We start from the raw sequence: 22,986 nt of genomic DNA, 5'->3' as shown, positions 1-22,986 counted from the left end.
TTTTGTCTGACAATCACAACGGGTGGCAGGCAGCCAATTGTACTTACTGAGAAATCCGCATCCTCGGCTCTCAAGTGGTCTGCGATGTAATGGACCCCCTCCACTGCCAGCTTCAAGGCAGGGGACATCAGCAAAACGTGTTGCTCTTTGGTGCTGAGAGTTTTGGTTCCTTGCTCCGAAGAGCTGGTTGCCACATTCTTTTTACACTTGCATTTACACTGGGAGGGTTTGCTTTGGGGCTGCTTTTCATTCAGATGGTACCGCTGAGATGCTGGAGAGACATTGGTCTGGCCGTTGGTCTGAGAGGACTCCTCTTGCAGATAGCAGTACTGGATGCTCCTGGATCTGCAGCGGATGCTCCCATCCTCTACTTTATTTGGGCTGTACATCTGCTGGACGCTTAATGATCTGCTCTTGGAGATGGACGTGGACTGGGTGTCACTCAGCGGATGGCAGGGGGGCTGCAGGGAGGAGCAGCTAGCCTGTGCTGGCTCTTGGTGTAGCACAGAGTATTGGAGAGAAGGTGACTTGCCGACAGTCTGGGGTTTGACTTGCTCCTCAAGATGGGCACAGAAGGAAGAGGCGGGTGACGGTTCTTTGCTCTGAGGGCTGTCTGAAGAGGAGGTTGTAAACTTAGGCTCCACTTCGGTCTCGGACCAAAGCTGCGGAGAGGAGGCTATTTTGTGCATGGACTCAATCAGCTTCTTGCAAGAGTCCTTCACCACCGAGGGCCGTTGCATGAAGAGGAGGCGTGGGACAACATCGAGAAAGATTCGCTTCACCCAGTCGGGCATGGTGTGGGTGCGGGGGGAGCGGTGGTGCACGTTGAGCACAAAGACAGTGATGATGATGGACAAGGTGACAAATATCATGGTGAAAAGCAGATACTCTCCAATCAAGGGGATGACCAAGGAGGTGGAAGGGATGATCTCCGTAATGAGCAGCAGGAACACGGTCAGTGACAGCAGCACTGAGATACAAAGGGTGATCTTCTCACCACACTCCGAAGGCAGGTAGAAGACTAAGACAGTCAGGAAGGAGATAAGGAGGCAGGGGATGATCAGATTAATTGTGTAGAACAAAGGCAGCCTCCTGATAATAAAGAAGTAGGTGATATCAGGGTAGATCTCTGCACAGCACTCGTATTTCTTGATATTGTAATTGCCCACAGCATCGATGATGACCCATTCTCCACTCTCCCAGTAGTCCAATTGGTCCACATGGCTGTGCATGCTCACTAAGTCTATCTTGGCTTTGTCATAGGTCCAGGAGCCAAACTTCATGGTGCAGTTTTGCTGGTCAAAGGGGAAGAAGGTGACATCGATGCTACAGGAGCTTTTGTAGATAGCAGGGGGCATCCACTTGATTCTTCCATCATAAAAAAGGTGGGCTTTGGTCAGGTGGGTGACTGCAAAGTCCCCATCTGCACTAAGGGGAAAATAAGATAAAAAGGAAATTTAAAATTAGTTCACAGACCTTGCAAAATATGGCTCACGCTTTCAAAATTTCTGGGATGCCGTTAACTCCCTAACTCTTGCCAAATGTGCAAGGGGATATTTAGTGAATTCCAAGACACTTTTTTTTTTTGCATTGGCACATACGAGAGCTATAATGGTGCATGAAAATTGGGTATGTGTAGTAAAGCAAGTGGGTTATGAAACCTATTTGCATACAAAAATGTTTGATTTGCAGGTGCCAGCTTAGGCAGGCAAACGTCAGGCCTCACCTTATACAAATCAAGCACTTAAATTCAGAACTGACCAGGGTTTAAGCTTTACAGCTCATCCAAGAAAGAATCCTTCCAGCAGCCAAGTGCCCACTAGCACAGCTGTGGCATTGGTTCATACCAGACACAGAGAACAGTACCCACTTTTTAGTCAGTAACAACACCTCCTGCTGTACCTAGATTTTCCTTGATGCTCTTCCATCTACCTCCTGACCAGGCTTGAGCTTTGTAGGTTGCTTGTAAATCCTACAGTGCTAGTAGCATCATGCCATCCGTTGGCATGGCTGCACACTACGCAGAATGGGATTAATTGTGACGGTTGCTATATGGAAACCTAGGGAGAATATCCTATTAGTAATAGAAACCAAACTCTTGATTCCCCAGTCACTGAGTTCTACACATAGGCTACAGCTTCCTTTGCTCAGCTAACACTGACACCTGTAGGCTTCAACTTCAGATAGCTGCAATAAAGAACCATTGTTCAATATGCTATTGTTATGTGGCAATTGTTGGGTTTTTGCAGGATTCCAATTTCCTTATACACCAAGCTTAAAAGCAACCAGGGAGTGTCTCCAGGCGACAATGGGAAATCCATAATTACTATGGAATGAAGTTAACATATTAAGTTGCTATAAAATATAAATGCTTGTCACGTCAAGGTAACTGGGGCAATGTCCCCATTTAGACTTTGCATAATTTGCAATATTGTTGTATTTCTGGTTTAGTGTGTTTTGGTCAGTCTTGAATTTTCTTTGGATCACAGTTGACCCTACAAAATAACTACTGGAAACAGGCCAGAGCTGAGCAATTCAGAACAGGCTCCAGATCCAAAATTCCACCATGTCTGTGGTTGTTTGGACCTGAGAAGTTGGTCTGGGACCATCTCTACTAACAACACAACAAAGTTTGTGATGAACTAATCCAGTGGTTCCCAAACTTGTTCGGTCACTTGTGCAGGGAAAGCCCCTGGCGGGCTGGGACAGTTTGTTTACCTGCCGCGTCCGCAGATTTGACCGATTGCGGATCCCAGTGGCAATGGTTATTTAAAAAGTTACCTTTTCACCAACATTTTCTTTCCTCCTGTGGCAGAATGTAGTGTGCTGCAGACAGGCACTGCAGCATGGGTTGTCGCTGCTCATCTCAATGCCGTGACTCCTGCAGAGTTTAGTTTGAGAGCCCTGTTTCCTTGGCGGGGATGGGCTTACAAAGATGTGGGTCAAACCATTTCTTAAATTGTCCAAGCATTTCAGATTCACCATCCCTGTCACACTAATAATTCCAGCTGCACCCAGGCAGTCAGAAATGAGCCCCAAAGAGTCTTCCCTGGGTCACTTCTCTCTCTCTCTCTCTCTCTCCTAAAGATAAACAAAAGATCTAATCCCTGCACACTAGCCTATTGTGCCACTGCTGTCACATCTCATCTGAGCACTGAAGCAATAGAGCAGGACTGAGGGATCCCTATCCTGGATCAGCTCCAGCTGGGGACATGTTGGCTGGAGAAAAACTGGTTTCGCTCTATACCAGATTTAATAATGTAGTTCCAGTTTTTAGCAGAAGATTTCTCCTCTCGGTTTTTTTGTTTGTTTTATTAGCTCCGTTGCTTGCCACTGGTTTGCATCACATGAAGATATACCAGTGCCCAAGCCTGATCGCAATAAACCCCAAAAATTTAATCACCATTTAAAAATTAATCCCAATTAATTGCAGTTTTAAACAATAGAATCGCACTGTTAAACAATAGAATACCAATTGAAATTTATTAAATATTTTGGATGTTTTTCTACATTTTCATATATATTCTATTCTATGTTGTAACTGAAATCAAACTATTTTTCAATTCACTTCATACAAGTAGTGTAGTGCAATCTCTTTGTCACGAAAGTGCAATTTACAAATATAGATTTTTTTTGTTACATAACTGCACTCAAAACCAAAACAATGTAAAACTTCATAGCCTACACGGCCACTGAGTCCTACTTCTTGTTCAGCCAATTGCTAAGACAAACAAGGTTGTTTACATTTATGGGACATAATGCTCCCCGCTTCTTACTTACAATGTCACCAGAAAGTGAGAACAGGCATTTGCATGGCACTTTTGTAGCTGGCATAACAACGTATTTATGTGCCAGATATGCTAAACATTCATATGCCCCTTCATGCTTTGGCCACCATTCTAGAGGACATGCTTCCATGCTGACGATGCTCGTTAAAAAAAATAATGCGTTAATTAAATTTGTGACTGAACTCCTTGGGGAGGCATTGTATGTCCCCTGCTCTGTTTTACCTGCATTCTGCCATGTATTTCATGTTATAGCAGTCTCTGGTGATGACCCAGCACATGTTGTTCATTTTAAGAACACTTTCACCGCAGATTTGACAAAACTCAAAGAAGGTACCAATGTGAGATTTTTAAAGATAACTACAGCACTCGACCCAAGATTTAAGAATCTGAATCGAGGTGTGGAGCATGCTTTTAGAAGTCTTAAAAGACAAACACTCCAATGCAGAAACTACAGAACCCGAACCATCAAAAAAGAAAACCAACCTTCTGCTGGTGTCAGCTGACTCAGATAATGAAAATGAACGTGTCTGTCCATACAGCTTTGGATTGTTATCAAGCAGAACCCGTCATCAACATGGAATGGTCGTTGAAGCATGAAGGGACATATAAATCTTTAGCGCAACTGTCACGTAAATAATTTGGGACGCCTGCTACAACAGTGCCATGCGAATGCCTGTTCTCACTTTCAGGTGACATTGCAAACAAAAAGCGGGCAGCATTATCTCCTGTAAATGCAAACATATTTGTTTGTCTGAACAACTGCCTGAACAAGAAGCAGGGTCTAAAATTTTACATTTTTATTGTTGAATGCAGTTTTTTTGTACATAATTCTACATTTGTAAGTTCAACTTTCATGATAAAGATATTGCACTACAGTACTTGTACTAAGTGAATTAAAAATACTATTTCTTTTACTTTTTACAGTGCAAAACTTGCAATTAAAAATAAATATCAAGTGAGCACTGTACACTTTGTATCCTGTGTTGTAATTGAAATCAAGATATTTGAAAATGTAGAAAACATCCCAAAATATTGAAATAAATGGTGTTCTAACAGTGCGATTAATCGTGTGGTTAATTTTTTTCATTGCTTGACAACCCTATTGAAAATATAAATCCCCGACCACTAAATTTTTTGGCCATAACCCTAAATGTTCAGTATTTGGCCCAAAACTAAGTTTTTTGGGTTTTGTTTAAAAATTTTCAAGTTTTTTTTTTGTTTGTTTTTGACAAAAAAGATTTTTTTCCATGCCATTCTACCTTCAGTTCAATACCTCCCAAAAGATTAATGAAATCAGGCAATGGCACTATTGCATTTTAGTCTATTCTGATTGAAAAATGCAATCTTGATATTCAATGACTTGAATGCTGCTCTTTGCCTGGGCATTTTCCTTCCAGTTTCCTGACTAGAACAAATCTTTCTGTCTGATTTTACCTTCCTGTAAAAGCAGACTGAGCAATGAAACATTCACTGTGTGTGACACTTCAATTCACACTACTGTTGTTGTTGTTGTCCTTTAAACTTTGATAAGAAACTGGAATCTCATTCAGCATTTAATGAGATCTCTGAGGAATGAGTAAATCATTCATTAATAGAACAGTACATTTATAATTGGACTCACATCACAGCCGAGTGATTATGCTAATAATGGTCCCTCCCATGTACAGCATCATTCAATTGGCTAGGTACATTATTGCAGTATCTGGTTTAGTTAATACCAGAGCCAGGTTACCAGGCTAGATGGCCTGACATGGAAAGGCAAACCTTATGGTCCATTAGGATCCAACGCCTCGGGCAGCTCACAGTTGAGTTTGTGCAATGAAGAATGTTATGCCTCACTGCGTTTTAGGGAGGACTGGGTGGAAATTTAGACCCTGAAACATTGGAGAGAAGAGCATGCAAATGCTTTCACCCTAATGAAGATTATGGGTCCCAGGGGAAGGAGGGAGGCATCCTGAATATCTCTGCTGCTTGCACACCGGGGTGCCGTTCAAGAGGAAGCCCAAGAGCAGCATCACGTTTAAGAGGCAGTCGCGATGGAGCAGAGTAGGTGGCTAGAGCCCTAACGCCAAGACGGCTACCTCTACCAGGAGGTTCTCCAGCCTACCTCTCTTGCCTCTGAGGAGGAGGAGCAGCATAGCCCACAGGGGAGGAGAAAGCAGCTTGGAGTCCTCTGGACACCTCACTGCTACCAAAGAAGTTATAGCAAGTCCCAAGACTCTAACATGCTTCTCCTAACTGATCCTAGGCTGACCAGATATTCCGATTTTATAGGGAAAGTCTCGATTTTGGGGTCTTTTTCTTATATAGGCTCCTATTACTCCCCACCCCCGGTCTCGATTTTTCACATTTGCTGTCTGGTCACCCTAACTGACCCAAGCCTCCAAACCTTCCAGAAGCTGGGGAGGAAGGACAGAGAGGGGAAGAGACAAGAGGACATTGCTTTATTTCTCTGTTCCTCTGATCCCTGCCTTAATTTCTTCATAACAGAGTAAAAGCACCAAATTCTCTCACTGGATACTGGGCTGAGCATTATGTTGGTGAATGCAGAGGGGAGGACACCGAACAGAAAAAAATTGGCCAGATACTCGGCCAGGGGAAATCAACTTCAATGGAGCAACGCTAATTTACCCCAGCTGAAGTTCTGGCCCATAGTCTTTATTAAAAATACATCTGAGAATAATAATATTTGCTCATCTACAATTCCCTCCTCAGAGTTACGTAAAGCCATGGGGTTTCTTTCAGACACCATCTCTTAGGAGCAGTTTACCAGTCTACATATTATAGACTAATTATTTTCAGACCTTTTTGTTACTAGAGTTTGATTCCATCTTGAGAAGTGACTTCGGAGAAGTAGTTTGCAATGTTGTGGCCGCCATGTTGGTCCCAGGATATCAAAGAGACAAGATGGGCGAGATATCTTTTAGTGGACCAATTTCTGTTGACAAGGGAGACAAGCTTTTGAACTTGGACAGGGATCTTCTTCAGGTCTTGAAGAAGAGCTCTATGGAAGTTCGATAGTCCCCCACCTTGTCTCTGTAAGAGTAGCACTGTTTGGTTCTATAGATATCATCTCTCAATTATTTCTACACTGTTTCTGTTTTTTTCGACACAGAGAAAGAAAGATCATTTTTAACTGCCTACCTTGCAAACTCAGCCTTGGAGCCAAAAGTCAAGCAGGTTCTGTTCTGGTTCACTCATTATCACCAGCAACAAAAGGGCTGCAAGACCTAATTCTGCTCTCAGTGGGATTTCATGTGTGCAAGGAAGAGCAGAGTTTGTTCCTGCAGTTGGAATTTAGTTAACAATTCAGCTGAGGAGTCGCTAACTGGAACTGAACCCAGCTCCTTTTCCCTACAGCTGTCTTGACTGTGTAAGGCTAATTGGGGTCTGATGCTATTGCATTGGCTTCAGTGGATTTTAGCTTAGACTCATAATCAAGTTAGCAGATCTGACTCTGACTACACATTCGGAGACAAACATGTTCAGTAAGAAGGTGCCATTTGTATATAGTCATGTCTCAGATTACAACCATATTATTGTTTCGTTCAGTGAAGACAATTAAGCTGCAATATAGTTTTATAACCAGACAGGTAAAAATCCTCCAGAAATACTGACTAGTATCAAAACAAGAGTATTTTCAAGACAAATAATGTAGTCAAGATCTCTTAATTGTTCAGGCCAGAAAGGCCTAAATATCTGTCAGTAATAACACCCCGAAGTCTTACTTTCTTCTATCAAATCCTATATCAATATTGGCAGAAGAGACTTGTGGCTTGTTACAGCAGTTGTCCTCTGTAAACACCTCCTCATTGTTCTATACTCCTTCAAGATTTAATTTCTAGATTTAACTTCACTTCAGAGTGTCCTCTAAACTTTTCATTTCATCTTTATCATAAAGTGAGTTGAATTGAAATTCAAGAACTGTGTTGTTCTGCTGACAAATATCAACCGTGCTTCATTAAAAAGCTCTGCTGATGAAGATCCTTTTGCCAGCTTCTCTTTTCCTTGTAGTTCAGATATACATCAGCTCATCAGACTAAATGTTTTCAGAATGCATATAAATGAAGCACAAATTTATTTTAATTTGATATACTATTTTAATTTAAACAGCGCTATAGAAGCCTGAAAATTAGTTCCTTACGTATATAGATAGATCGCGGCTCCCAGTGGCTGCGGTTCGCTGCTCCGGGCCAATGGGAGCTGCTGGAAATGGCAGCCAGTATGGCCCTTGGCCTGCGCCGCTTCCAGCAGCTCCCATTGGCCTGCAGCGGCGATCCGCGGCCAGTGGGAGCTGCAATCGGCTGGACCTGCGGACGGGGCAGGTAAACAAACCAGTCCAGCCCGCCAGGGGCTTTCCCTACACAAGCAGCGACCCCAGTTTGAGAAACACTGTGTTATCATGTCCCCTCTCAGTCTTCTCTTTTCCAAACTAAACAAACACAATTTTTTCAGTCTTCCCTCATAGGTCATGTTTTCTAGACCTTTAATCATTTTTTGTTGCTCTTCTCTGGACTTCCTCCAATTTCCCCCCATCTTTCCTGAAATGTGGTGCCCAGAACTGGACACAAAACTCCAGTTGAGGCCTAATCAGCATGGAGTAGAGCTGAAGAATTACTTCTTGTGTCTTGCTTACAACACTCCTGCTAATGCATCTCAGAATGATGTTCGCTTTTTTTGCAACTGTGTTAAACTGTTGACTCATCTTCAGCTTGTGGTCCACTATGACCCCCAGATCCCTTTCCGCAGTGCTCCTTCCTAGGCAGTCATTTCCCATTTTGTATGTGTGCTACTGATTGTTCCTTCCTAACTGGAGTACTTTGCATTTGTCCCTATTGAATTTCATCCTATTTACTTCAGACCATTTCTCCAGTTTGTCCAGATCATTTTGAATTTTAATCCTATTCTCCAAAGCACTTGCGACCCTTTCCAGCTTGGTATCACCCACAAACTTTATGTGTATTCTCTATGCCATTATCTAAATCACCGATGATACATATATATGCATGTATTTTCATGTCTAATTTGTGTGAAGATTTAGTCTTTTTTATTCTTTGTTCTACCTGTTATCTCAATTTCAGCAATTTGAGGACCAATAAATAATGAACTGGCTGCATCTTCTACCTGCTTCTTTGACAGACTGGTAGACACAGACTATGTCATTCGGAGATATTCTTCAACTGCCAATGATATGGGGAAATAGGGTGACCAGATATCCCGATTTTTATAGGGACAGTCCCGATTTTTGGGTCTTTTTTTTATATAGGCTCCTATTACCCTCCACCCCCGTCCCGATTTTTCACATTTGCTGTCTGGTCACCCTATGGGGAAAAATACCATATTGCCCCAGTAGTCAGAGTGTTTCCAATCATTTTAGGGAAGATAATTTCTGTTCCAAATGTCCTTCAGGTCAGTCAGGAACTCTGTCTTATTGCATGGGCCTCATCAGTTAAAAAAAACCCCCACAAAGTTTTCAAAAGAAACTATCTACTTTCTATTGATTTATATTAAGCCATCTACCAGATCATCTTATAACTATGTACAGAAGTCCTTTGTATCTATATTACAACTGGATGAATTCTTCAAAACATTTCCTGATAATATTCATTGTAATAAATATTTGAACTCATTTCACATGTCATCATGTCCCTTGTGTTAATTTTCTCTGACTATTTTACCAAGTGCTTTTAACTGACAGGAATTTTTTATAGAAACAACTAACTTTAGGTGAATATTAGTATTCAGAGAGTGAATTTTGAACTCCTAAGTGCAAATATTAATACCAGAAACTTCCTTTCCAAGTGTTAAACTCATCTAATTAGAGAATAGAAATGCTATCATGTGTCCAATTAAACCCATCTGGAAAAGCTTGAATTTCAAATATCAAATATTCTCAATGAACTGCTCAATCTGCAGATCCAAGGGCATAGTCCTCCATTGATTTGACAGATCTACGTAAGGCTAGTGTTCAGAGTTCTCCATTCATAGTCACTGATGATAGGTCAAATTGCTACACATGGTGGCAAAGCAGTGGAAAATTAGAACCCATGAATTATTCTCTGAAACTGTTTGAGAAATAATTTGAATAGCAAATACATGTAGGGAAATTGCAAAATGTTCATGGACAATAAACATGTCAAATAAATGTATTCACTACAAATGATTTGCTCATCTTTATCGAGCCTTGGGTAAGCTACCTTCACAACCATTAAAACCTCAGTTATGGAACATCTAGCCTTCTTGAGAAAGAAAATAAAGGAAAGGCGGTTTTGTCTTTTCACTATGAAATCATGTTCCTCTGTTTTACATATGCTTTGTCAGATTCAGTAGAGAGAATTTAGAGTCTTAGAGCTTATCTCATCAAGCCTGCAAAATCCAACCGCATATTAATTTCCTCCGAGGATATTAGTTTGGTTTTAGATTCCTTATGAATGTTGACAACTACATATACTCTGCAGGCCAAACTGGCCAAATTTACCGACTTAATTTGGGCCCCCAGAGTGCATAAATTGAAGCTTTTGACAATAATGAGCTCAGATAAGAGAATCACTGACAACAAGGGGTATGACTTCCTTGAAGATGAAAATCTCAAATCAATTGCCATCGTATCGTTTCTATCTATTCCCAGAGGTTAAAAACAAGGAAGGCTTCTGTGTGGACTCATAGCCAGAAGCGTCCCCCTCCCCACCCCCTACCCCAAGCATCTCATCCAAAAGAAGAATATCAGAGCTCTTTTTGTAAGCACAGTGGGGCCTTCCAAAATGATTCACATTAAAATGGTGAAACACTGAAATAGGACTATTGGGCCTTTTCCGCTAAAAGTTCCGCTAAACCCCCTTTATACCACTCTGGCAGTATAAAGGGACCTTATACTAGCCATAAAGTATTGACACCTACTTTAAGGTCCCTTTAGACTGTCAGAAAGAGATAAAGCATGGGAAAAAATCCCTATAATCATCCTCCATGCCTGCTCACGGTCCTGCAAATCCCTTCTTGAAACTTCTCAGCCTTAAAAACCCCACATGGTCAGGCAGCTGATGTGCAGTGCTCTCTTTGTATTCCTCCTGTTCATTCGTTGTGTCCTCCTGTAGTCTCTTGCCTTACGCTTCGATTGTGAACTCTTTGGGGCAGAGTCTGTCTACTTGCTCTGTGTCGGTACAGTGCCTACCACAGTGGGGTCCATGACTGGTGTGACTGCAATTCCAATGATTCATTCTTATTAATCATAAATTGGTCTTTAACGTAATGGAGAAGCAGGCTCATTATTTCTTATTCCATTGCTAACATTTTCAGGCTCTAATCCCATTCCATTGTAGCTGGGTTTGCTGCTTTTTCAGGGGCTACCTGAAAAAGATTTGAACGTGGATATTGTATTTTTCTGTGTCTGATTGGTGTAGAAACAGGGACTCCCATGTGCATGTGGAAGTTGCAGGAAATTATGCGCACCTTTCCTGGGCTGCAGTCTAAGCCACTGATCATATATTAGTGTTTAGCTTGTGCCTGCTTTTAGGATAAGAAGGTCTAAGTGCCCATGAATTAATAATTACATAGGGCTAATCTTCAGAGGTGCTGAGCACACACCACCCCCAATGATTTCAGCCAGAGCTGCAAGCTCAGCACTGTTCAGGATCAGGCTCGTGGAGAATGGAAAAGATTGTTTCAATAGTCTGCAAAGCGGCACACCCTATATTTACCTCAGCCATTTCTTAGAGAACATACCAAACTGGAACCATGCAACTGTTAATTGAAAATGAAGACAGTTCCATTGTCAAAACTCAGTCACAAAGTGTTCCCTGTTTAAAAAGCCATTTCTATTTGCCGTTCCAAGGGCACATTCGGCCAGGATTGCCACGCAAGGCTATGTGTCCTCCAACAACCAGAGCTTGGATATTGCAAGTACAATAAGTGAAGACGTTCGGAGACCTTGCTAAGCCTTTAAGACCTCAGCCAATGACAAGTGACTTCATTACAATGAAAGCAGTCAAGACAAAAATGGAAGAACCCAGGGAGAAGCAGTCCAGTTGTAGGGATATTAAAGAAGGTTTATATTAGACATGGTTTATATGAAAAATGACTTATTGTTAATTGATGCCTCATAACTAAAGGTTTATGTTAAAAGTAAATTTGTGATTCTAACCTGCAAGCCACCAGCTGTGTCTGTGTGAAGCCTGCTCAAAGAAATACTTTGTATAAAACTTGTTAAACATTAATTAACTCTAAGTAAGCCAAAACAGTAGCTGTTATAGTGTATAAATAGAGACCCCCACCCTCTGTAAGTTTTCATCTCACTTTATCTTTGATTGTTAAAAGACAGGGAGTCTCACATAAATTGGTAACACCCCAAAAAGTAAAGAAACAGTGAAATAGATGTGATTAAGATAGAGAATGTATGTGACTGAATGGTTAGGGAGTTACCAGTCTGAAGAATTCAGTGTTGGCTGAAGAAGGTGTCAAGTGGGATCAACCAGATGACCCACCACACCTCAAAGGAAGGAAAAACAAGCATCTGACAGAATGGAGCCAGCCATCTGCTGATTGATTTAGCAACAGCAGAATGAGGCAACTCCTATGAACTAACATAGGGAAAAATCCCTATAAAACTGGACTCTAAAGACTGAGGACTTTGAGTCTATGGTTCTGATACCAACCTCCAGGAGCATCAGATGCATCTGACACAGACTCGGCTCCATCCTCATGACCAAGGTACCTGGCCAGTAACTTGGCATGAACAACATCTAGGCTGGTAACTATAACATCTATACAGAACCTGAATGAATGATTGTGTGGATGAATATGTGTGTGTGTGTGTGTATAAGGAATAAGTAGTAATGGAAACAAGTAGGAAAACATTGTCTTTTGTTTTGTTATGGTATTTACAATAAATGTGGCATCTTTGCCTTATCCCTCTTAATAAGATCCTGCTGGGTTTTTTTTTATTATATTGGTACAACACAGTTTAAACCAGCTTCGGAAGAACAGAAGATTCTGTGCTTCACATAAAGCATTTTTTGCAGGTTGTAACACAGCTGCTTCTTCTGTGCTTTTGTACATGTACAGGTTGTCTAAGAAGTTAATGTGTGATTACATGCCTAATCTGTGTACCCAATCAGTGCTATTAGCCCATAGGGACTGCTCCACCAACAAAGAACTGGAGAGAGCACTGCATCGGTCACCCTGTCTCATTCCACCCCTGATGTGCCCCTGCCTCAGATATATAGGGAGCACGCAGAGGATGTGAGGAGCTAGGTCCATGTGCTCCAGCTGGTATAATTTACCACATCCTTTATGCCCTACGTTATGCCAAGTCACACGGCATTGTTTCTAATCCCTGATTGGGCCACTGAAACTTTTAGAAGAGGAGAATGATTAATAGTGACTATCCAACCCTGGATGACACACTTTCCTGTGTGATTTTTTTGGAGAAATAATAAGTCATGTTAAAACTTGTGATGCTTTTAGGAATCATGAGGATTGTCATCAGTACCAGACAGCCATTTGAATCGGCACCAACAATGCATAACAGGATCTCACAGTTCACAGCCAAACAAACTCAATGTTTTTAGTCACAAAAATATTTGTAAATTATTTTGGTAGAGTTGACCAACATTCCCTTGCAATCGGGAATGTGTGAAAGTCAAACTCCGATGTTCCCATCACCCATGTAAGATACTTTTGAACTGTGCTGATATCTCTTCTCTCAACTAAAATGCCCTCGCTACTCCTCCTTTGGATTCTAGCCCTGGAAAGCCTGACACTGAGCTTGCATAGGGCTCGCTGAGAAACAAATTTGGCGACTACTGTCCAAAGGTGTCAAGTAAAGAAAGCAACCACCCTCTCCTGCCGTATGTGTCCATATGACACCCTGATTTCACACACGCAGATCCAGCTGCAACAGTTTATTTACAAACAACACTAGAGGTTCCTTGGAACAATCCCAGAACCTGCATAATGATTCCTAAACAGTACCCAGCCCAAGAAGCTGTAGGTAAGTTTGCAAATAATTTCTCAGGAAACACTCGTCCCTTCCTCTAGCACTTTCTACAGAGAACCTCTTGGGTATAAGTTAGAGGACATGGCACTGTTGCTCAGGAAGGAGAGGTTCTCAAGTGAAACCAAGACCATAACCCATTAGCAGTTAGAACCGAGAGTGTTAGGGTCCTTTTTCAGCCAATTTTGGACAGAGGGTACATATGACATTCTCCCAGAATATTATCCGAGTATATTTAAAGGATGTGCCTTTAAAACAAAAACAAAACCTTCCCAAACAAAACTGCATGCACAGTTCTCCCCCTAGGGAGAGGAAAGGAGAGAAAGGGAGGGAGAACAAACCAAATGTGACAGATGTCAATGATGTTGCTCAGCGTATGACTTGAAGGTGCTCAGATACTACAGCAATTATGGTAGCATAAGAACCTGGATAGACCAGAATAGTATCAAATAGAATAGAGAGAGAAAATTACAACAATCTCCCCAGAGCAGAGAGTGGAGCAGATTTTTAAAGGAACACAGTCGCCTTCCTGGAGCTCAGACTCACTTATTGTAGAGAACGATATCCGGCCTCCAAATGAGTTCTGAAGGGATGCGGATGGATGTAACGTTCTCATATTCCAGAGGATCCCAGCGCAACTTGTAGTCATACCACTCCTGGGGGAAAACAGATCCATTACCAGGGACTGGGAGGAGTTAGAATTGAAATATACATGGAAAACAATACAAGAAAACACCTTTTGGGCTCACCCACCTGCTTCACCCACATGTTCGTGGTCATCATTTGATTCTTCTCATCCTGAAAAGAAAAAGCCACACGTTCAGAAAGCAGAGGCATGTTTACTGTAGTCTGTTTTTGTAATCAGAAATAATCTCAGCAAAAAACATATTTTTCAGCTAAAAAAAGCAGATGTTCCTGGAGTTTAGCATGGGACAGAATGCACCTGTCTGATACCACCCAACAGCTGAGGCTAAGACTAGGCAGTCTTGGCAGATGACCAACTTGGATTTGTTTAACAGATTTTCCTAGAAATGTGTGTACTAAGGAGACTTTTGTTTCGAAGGACATTATAAGGCCCAGCCAAGATGAGATCAGCACCGGGGTGGGGGGAGGGCAGGAGAAGAATCCACAGCCCCCACCACAATGAGGGTAGGATTGTTACATTAGTCCATCACTCCTCCCCCAGTGGCCTGCTGAGCACAGCTTCACATGGACTTCCAGGGAAGCTGTCCTATTGAGAACCAATCGCTTACCCCTTGCAACTTCTCCCTTGGCAGGGCAGTACCAATATGGCTGCAGACGTGGGCTGGGTGGGGGTATCTGGATATGTCCCCTGCACGATTTACCTTCGAACATGTCCATAGGCAGTTCCCTGGCACTTCCTTTCCTGCATTGTTCTGACTGCTTGGAAGTGATGCTTGGTGCCAGATCTGCACTTGCCCTTCTTGAGTTTAAGGCCATTATCGATGGCGCTCTGCCTTTAGCTCTAACATGCAACTCTCCTCTCCAAAGCGTGTTCTAGAGAGAACACACTAGAGTACTGTGCTGGGAAGGAAGCTCCGGTGGTTAAGATTAGAATCAAGGCCCCGCTGGTCCCTAGCCCTTGCCTCATTCCTCCAGAGCACACAGTTTTTCACACATACCTATCACAGACCATAAAGAAATTCCTATAGCAAATTGGTAGCTTTCAGATAGTCTTGTAGTGAGAACTGGTGGGTTGGTTTACCTGTATTCAGAGCTTGACACTTTGCCCTGAAAGTGTAGACTCTTAAGTTTTTCTTCTAGCTGTTTGTTCACTTCTAAACTATATGCGTTTCCTGAGTTAGGGGATCTCTCTCAGCTGCAATGATTGCCCACACAATCATTGCCATTTAATTTAAAATGTTCTTCTTTGGAAAACAATTCATATTTTCCTAACCCCTGCTTGTCTCTTTCTCTCATTTATAAAAAATGAATTTAGCACTGATAAAAAGTGACAGCTAAATTGGCAGCTGTTGGAGACTGAAACCCTCTTTATATCCACAAGAGATGCAATGCCAGTGAAATCTTCCCCTCAGTGTCCTGCCAGATCTAACCTGCAGGGACCGTCTAAAGAGATGGTGGCTCAGTCTCCATTGCTTGTTCAATCCTTGGCTTTTCTTATGGAACTGCCAATAAAGGTGCCAACTGGTGCCACCAGTGAGAATAGCATTTGCAGATGGGACATCTGTCCATAGGGATCTTTCATAGAGGTCAATGAAAAGCCATCAGGAGGTGACAACTTTTGATTGTTACCAATTTGGGCTGGATTTGAACTGGTCAAGAAGAAATTAAAGGCTTTATATCCTCTAATCTCTTGAGTAATTCGCTCCTCCCAAGACCTGTTTCTGAGTGCAACACAGCTTCATTCTTTTTTTTAAAAGAATCTGTCTTGCATTTTTTTATATCTAGAGAGAATTAAGGCTCCAATTCTCAGAAATTAACGTGCATTTTGTGCATCTACTTTGGGCACGTAAGTACTAGGTTGGTTGTTGCTTCGATTCCAGTATAATAAGGACCACAGGTAAAAATGTCAAAAGTGCCTGAGGGACTCAGGAGCAGAACTGGCCAAAACTTTTCAACCAAAACATTTTTTTTTTGGCAGAAAAAGTAGATTCAGTGATGCCAAAATGTTTCACAAATTCATGTCCATTTCGCTGAATTGTTCATTCTGAAAAAACAAACCCCAAATTCTGAAAATATCTACGTTTCATTTTGACTTTTTAATGAAATGTTTTGATTTTTCAATTCAAAATGGATTTGCATTTAGATATTTTCTTTTGTTTTATTTTTTAAGGGTAAATGTTTTAAAGTGCTCTAAACCACAATGAAACATTTCATTTGACCCAAAACAATTTTTTTCAACTTTTCAATTTGCCAAAAATGTATAAACATTTAATTTTTGGTTTGACCTGAAATTATTATTTTAATTTTTCAGAACTGCCAGTGAACTGAAAAATCCATTATTCACCCAGCTCTACTTAAGAGCCTAAGTCCCACTGAAAGGTACTTATGCTCATAAGTCACTGGAGTCGAGATTTTCAAAAGTGCCTCAGAGATGTCAAGGAGAGTTAGGCGCTTAACTGTCATTTTTGCCTTTGAGAATCGCCACCTTAGGCACTTTGGGAAATATTTCCTTGTATAAACACAACAGATATTCAGTTGCAGTAAACGCATTAAGCACTTAGCTGGTTAGATGTATATTTGATCATTTCTGTGTGCATTTACCACATTTGCACACACAAACACAGTAAGCATGTGTACATGGCCAGCTGCATGTGCAATTAGTCCTTTGTCTGCACATTTAGCATGTCTTAGTGTGCAATCAAGCAGCGTTCATGTGCATTTTGTATGTGCAGTTCTGAAAACTTGGGCATCTGCAATATTTACATTTCCACAAATATGTTAACTTAAAACACTACAAATTCACTTTAGGGACCAAAACTATGTGAGTCATTCTGCAAACACACAACCTGATGATATCTCTGATGATCTATACAGCTCTGTGTGCGTGCTAAACGTGAATGGAGTGTTAAGTTACAAAATATAACTATGTATAAATAAGTGAAATCCAATGCAAGGCATGCAGATTGCTCAGCTATCACTAATACAATTTAATTGAACTGCTTAATGTTTGCTAGTTTGCTTGCATGCTAATTACAGCTTCTGTGTAAATACCCAAAGAAAAGTGCTTTGGACTCCGTTCGGTTCTCACAGTTTAAGGTGCTACAGCAAAACTAATGATTTTTGTTTGTTTGTTTGGTCTCCTCATTGGCCTGGCTTCAAAAGAGCTCAGATGTCAGGACTTTTTTGAGCGAAAGTAGCTCACTATTAACAGAGGGGTTGTGGTAGCAACACAGTTGAGGGTGGAGTTTAACTGCACAGTCTCTTTTCCCAAGGTGAATATGCTGCAGCAAAGAGGGGCGTAAGAGGTAAATGGGTTCTATCTAGTCTGTTCTGAAACCCATGTCTCAGTCTCATAGTCACTTAGTCCAGTACCCAGGGCCAGCTCTAGGCACCAGCATCCCAAGCATGTGCTTGGGGCGGCACTTTTCAAGGGGCGGCACTCCAGCTTTTTTTTTTTTTTGGCTTGGAGCGGCAAAAAACCTGGAGCCGGCCCTGCCAGTATCAAATTGACCTCAGCACAACAGGGTGAAGTAAGGATACAGCAGGACAGTGGATTTGATTTGAGTTTTCTGGCTTTTGTCAGACCGAGTCAGGATTTGAATATTGATCCTGTTTTGCTTTCTTTGACTTTCTGCCATTGAGATGTGTCTAGAGGAGAAGCGAACTCCATTGAAAAGGGAAGACTGCGCTTTTAACTCCATGTCTGACAATCATGCTAAGTTTTCTTAAGAAATGCTCCTGTGGTAAGAAGGGGGATTGTTAAACGTCTGTTAAACTCAGCTGGACTGGGAAGATGATACAGGAATCCTATCAGGGAAAGAGTTATACAGGAACCAGAGAACCTTACTGAAGGAGACGGGGAATAATTAACTAAATCTCAGCTGCTTTACAGCCCTGCATGTCGACTGCAGTTTTAAACGCCAGAATATGACTTTTACAGGGTATATTCTTCCTAGGTAAGACAAGAAAAGCACAAGTATTGATCTCACCATCCATGATTGGGCAGTTGCATAATAGAAAGTATCTCTTATGCCACCACAATCGTTGATGTACCATCTTTAATCTTATCAATTATTCAGATGCAATGCATACAACCTAATACCACCAATGACAGATTTGGGCTCCTCAGCCTTTTTGTTCTGTGTGTGTACAGCACTTTGCACAATGCGGTCCTGGTCCATGACTAGGGCTCCTAGCTGCTATCACAATAATAATATAATAATCAATGCCAAGCTCTGTTTTTTGAAGTTGTTTGAGCAAAGGCTTATATATAAAAAGATACACAACCCCTCAGGCACATATGCCATTCATTTCTCAAATACCTATATTAAATTGTATACTGCACAGATATCTTTGCCACATATAAATGTGATAAATGGTGGAACCATGTGCATCTATCACTAATCTATAATCCTCTCTCCTGTACTCCAACCACTAATCTAGTCTACCTGCGACTACCTCTAACATCCCAAACATGAATGCAGCTTCAAAGAACTACCCTTCTTTGAAACCACCCACCCCAGAACCATTTTCTAATTTCCACCCAAAAGTAGAATTTCCCCTTCTAAATTACAATGGCATGAGGCCCAATATGGACAATATTCAACCAGGGAGAAGTTTAAGGCCTGAGATCTCATGACTCACGAAGGCTAGAAATTGGACCTTCTTACTACTGGAAAAGGGACCGTCTATTCTTCTCAATAGAACTCGGCAATCTGAGTGGAAGAACCATAGGGGTCATGATAACATTATGGGTGGAAAAACTATTACAGGTGTTTTAAGAGGTCTGTAAATTGTATTAGCTGGAATATTTATCTGAGTCACATATGGCTGAACCCAGGATACAGGCAGCCTAGCTTCTCAGAGGGAGGAATATGAAAGTTAGCATCAATATTTCTTTCTCATCCATTTCAAAAATAGTGATTCTGTTACATAGGTGGCATAGAGAGAGTACATGATGGTGTGGTATGGAATAAAGGGTTAATAAGCACTCATCTGGAATGATCTGTAAAATTTATTTATAGCTTTACTGTTTGCGTATAAGCACAAACTCATGCCAATCATTCTTGTGTACTATACTACACCATCCTGTATTATCTTTCTTCTCTCTCTGTTACATACATAAGAACATACTGTACATATAGTTTTCTATTTAAGAAATAATTCAGAAAGCTTCCAAAAATGTAATGTTCAAAACAGGTATGCATGCACACAGACACACACACTGGCATGCAAAATTAGTTATCTGAGTTCCATGTGCAAACTGGTACTTGTGCATACAATCATGCTAGAACTGTAAAATGCAGATTTGTGTGGGTGTGGAATCATGCACCTGTTTTCTTCTTTGAAAATTGAGCTCCAAGTGCCATAAAATCATGTCCTTTAAATACCACGCCAATGCATATGCCTGACTCATAATAAAAATCAATCCATTTTGTATGTCATCTATATTTTGTATACATGTCGATTCCCTTTGAGAAAACATGCAGGAACATTTTCTCTCAGGCACTATGCCTCAAAGCAGTAGATGGACTTTCCATGTGAAGAAAGAACTTTGGGATCCTTGAATAAGATAAATAATAGATGTGTAAATTATTTGTGAGGATTATGTATTATGAATTCTAATTATAGATCAAATTCTAAACACCTTACTTGTTTCTTACTCAGCCAAAATTCATTCCCTCAAAACTCCCCTTGAGCTTAATAGATCTATGGATTTTATACACCTCTACCCCGATATAACGCTGTCCTCGGGAGCCAAAGAATCTTACCGTGTTATAGGTGAAACCGCGTTACATCAAACTTCCTTTGATCCACTGGAGTGCGCAGCCCCGCCCTCCCGGATCACTGCTTTACCGCGTTCTATCTAAATTCGTGTTATCTCGGGTCATGTTATATTGGGATAGAGGCGTACCATGGACTTTCCCTTGGTTTCAGAAAGGGCATCACGATTTTTACTATAAATAATACAAGACCACCAGACTGCACACCTTGATGAGCAGTTATCCGCATGAGTTCTCCCATTAGTTTCAATAGAACTTGTTCATATGGATAACTGTTCTTCAGTGTCAGTAAAATATTCATATTCATGAAATAAGTCTGCAAAAACTGCACACGCTGGCTTGCATCTGGAATCACCCCTCACCCATGACCCCTAAAATCTCCACTGCTTGTAGGTACAGTCAAGTTCACTTACCACGTCAATGAGCTGCGCAATGGACAATCCGAAATGGACCAGGACCACGTCTGAAATGTTGGCTACAGGTCGGGACCACTTGTTATAGCCAGAGAAGAGTTTCTTCAGGAGTCTCTCCTCTGCGTGGGCTCGGGTTTCCACATGGCTGCACACTGCAGGGAAAGTGCGAGACATGAAAGTGTGAAACGTTTGTAAGTTAGGAAGACGGGAGCAGAGACATTTGGTGTGCGGGAGAGGAGGGGAGTGCTTCATCTTCCTCTCTCCCTGAATAGGCCCCAGCCCTTCTGTCCTTTGGCAGAGACACTATGATGCAAGTCTTACTTATATATGTACAGCACCTAGATACCACGGTGATGGGCACATTAGAAATGCAGACAGGTAGAGGAGGAAAGAATATAGATGGGCATGACATGGCAGTGACAGGACACCCCAGTGGGAGTGGCCTGCGCCTTTCAGCATCTACCATGGTTAGTTCACAATGTGGCATGGAACAGCATCTAGGAACTGTCTTGGGGGTGGTGAGATTGTTAAAAAGCACTTGAAATACACTGCGTGGACTGTTCTCCTGTTAAATTGTTTCGGCCTCTTTGTGGCAGTCCCGTGCTTGAACAGCTGGGAGAATATCAGCAAGTGTCAGGCTTTGAAGCATGGAGTGGGGCATATGAAAGGACCACTTGCTCTGGCCAGGGCAAGAAGAGGTGTTCGGGGGGAGGAGGGGAAATAGGACCAGGACATCAGTTCAGGGATATGTGTGTGTGTGTGTGTGTGTGTGCACGTGTGCGAGAGAGAGTCTGTGATTATGGAGATCAAACACATCAAAAACCGACCACCATCAGACCAAATTTCAACCCCCTGAGCAAAGCAGGAATGTCCTGGACCAGTAACTCAGGTCACTCCTGGCGACAACATCTGGGCAGCTGTCGTAGAGACAAAGGCGAAGCGGGGCTGGTGCGGGAGTTGGCTCAGGAGCACGCAGGCCCCCTCACTGATGACTTGGAAAGTTGGAGGCTGCAGAGCCTGGCTCCCCCTTCACTCCGCTGATTAAAAATTAAAGCATCGCGGAGGCAGCTGCCAGGAAAGGTCCCTGGCCGGTGCTGAACGTGCACAAAGGCCAGGGAGGCAGTGGGAGGATCTGGGGCGAGTGGGGGACTCAGCCCAGGGCTCTCCCGCCCCTCTCCAGCCCCCAGGCACCGTGGTCCTTAGTTATGGGTTAGTCTGCCCCGGGTTACAGAAAAACGTGAGCGCCCAGCGCACATCCCCGTCCGCCTGAGCTGCAGCTGGGAGACCCAGTAACCCGCTGCCTTTCGCCGGGGGGACCAGCCACCAGCGAGGGAGCGCAGGACTCGTGCGTTTAAATCCCATGTGGGGGGGGGGGTTAACCCTTTCCCACCCAAGAAGCAGAGAATAAACACAAAGCAAGACAGTCAGGCAAGGGGGCGGGGGGGATCCCCGAGGGATCTGATGGAAAGGAGCAGGTGGTTCTTTTAATGGGGGGGGGGGGGATTCCTTGCTGCAATGGGACAATCTCCAGCTGGGGAGCAGTGAGGGGGAATTGGCCAAGGTCGTAGGGAAACTTACCAGGGAGGACGTTGGCGCAGAGGAAGAGGAGCAGGTTTTCTTTAGAAACCAGAAAGCCCATCGCGGAGCAGAGCTCAGTTTCTAGACTGCAGAGTCCCCCTTCGCAGCAACTTTTCTTCTCGGAGTCTCGGGATCTTCCAGCTTCATTCCCCCAAACTCCTTTCTCCCTCACACGGACACACCAGGTTCTTGGAGGGGGTGGGAGATTGAGTTGCCTCCTCCTGCTCACAGCAATTTCCAGCTCTTCCTCCTGGGGAGGCTTTCTCTTCCCTAGGACACAAATCCACGCAGTTACTTTAAGGGGTTCACAGGTGCCCCTGCAAGTTCTTTTTTTAACCACACACCCGCCTTTGATAGTCTCCTCCCCGCTTTCTCTTGCTTAGTTTGTTTGCTGCCTGATTTTCATAGCAGAGCTACTGCAGGTTCCCCCCTTTGGTTTTTCTTTGCTCAGATTGGTCGCTGCTGATGGTCCATGCAAGCCAGTGAAAGCCCTTGGCAGAACAGAGGGAGATAGTACAGTGTGTTTGCATATTTAATCCACTTGGACCTGCCCACCTCCTGTCTAAAGAAGGGGGAGGAGAGAATCCGTGTACTTCAGCAAACAGGCTGCAAGAAAGGGAGACTTTTAGAACGGGGGTGATTCTCAAAGGCCAGGGCTCCAGACTGGAAGGGAATTTGGTTCAGCTGCAGTCTTTATGGTGCCTGAACCCCAATACAGATCTGAATGGAGCAGGCCCAGATCTCCAGTTAATTATTATTTCTTACCCCATAAAATTAACTTTTGATCAGCA

At 42.6% G+C, this 22,986-nt stretch overlaps 1 protein-coding gene across 2 annotated transcripts in view; it reads right to left on the bottom strand.

The window, feature by feature from the left end:
- Positions 1-22,706, bottom strand: part of CHRNA4 (cholinergic receptor nicotinic alpha 4 subunit) — a 33,409-nt gene extending 10,703 nt beyond the window's left edge. For both annotated transcript variants that reach the window (XM_044985980.1, XM_044985981.1), the window contains exons 1-5: positions 22,196-22,706; positions 20,618-20,769; positions 14,530-14,574; positions 14,323-14,432; positions 48-1,428 (exon numbers count right to left, since the gene is read on the bottom strand). In XM_044985980.1, coding sequence (XP_044841915.1) covers positions 48-1,428; positions 14,323-14,432; positions 14,530-14,574; positions 20,618-20,769; positions 22,196-22,256 — 1,749 coding nt within the window. In that variant the 5' untranslated portion in view covers positions 22,257-22,706. The remainder of the gene's footprint in view (positions 1-47; positions 1,429-14,322; positions 14,433-14,529; positions 14,575-20,617; positions 20,770-22,195) is intronic.
- Between the last annotated feature and the right edge of the window lie 280 nt (positions 22,707-22,986).

Source organism: Mauremys mutica, chromosome 13 (assembly GCF_020497125.1).
Source record: "Mauremys mutica isolate MM-2020 ecotype Southern chromosome 13, ASM2049712v1, whole genome shotgun sequence".
In the NCBI taxonomy this organism is placed as follows: Eukaryota; Metazoa; Chordata; order Testudines; family Geoemydidae; genus Mauremys; species Mauremys mutica.
Note: the sequence above shows the minus strand (reverse complement) of the source record. Positions and strands in the feature narration are given on the sequence as shown.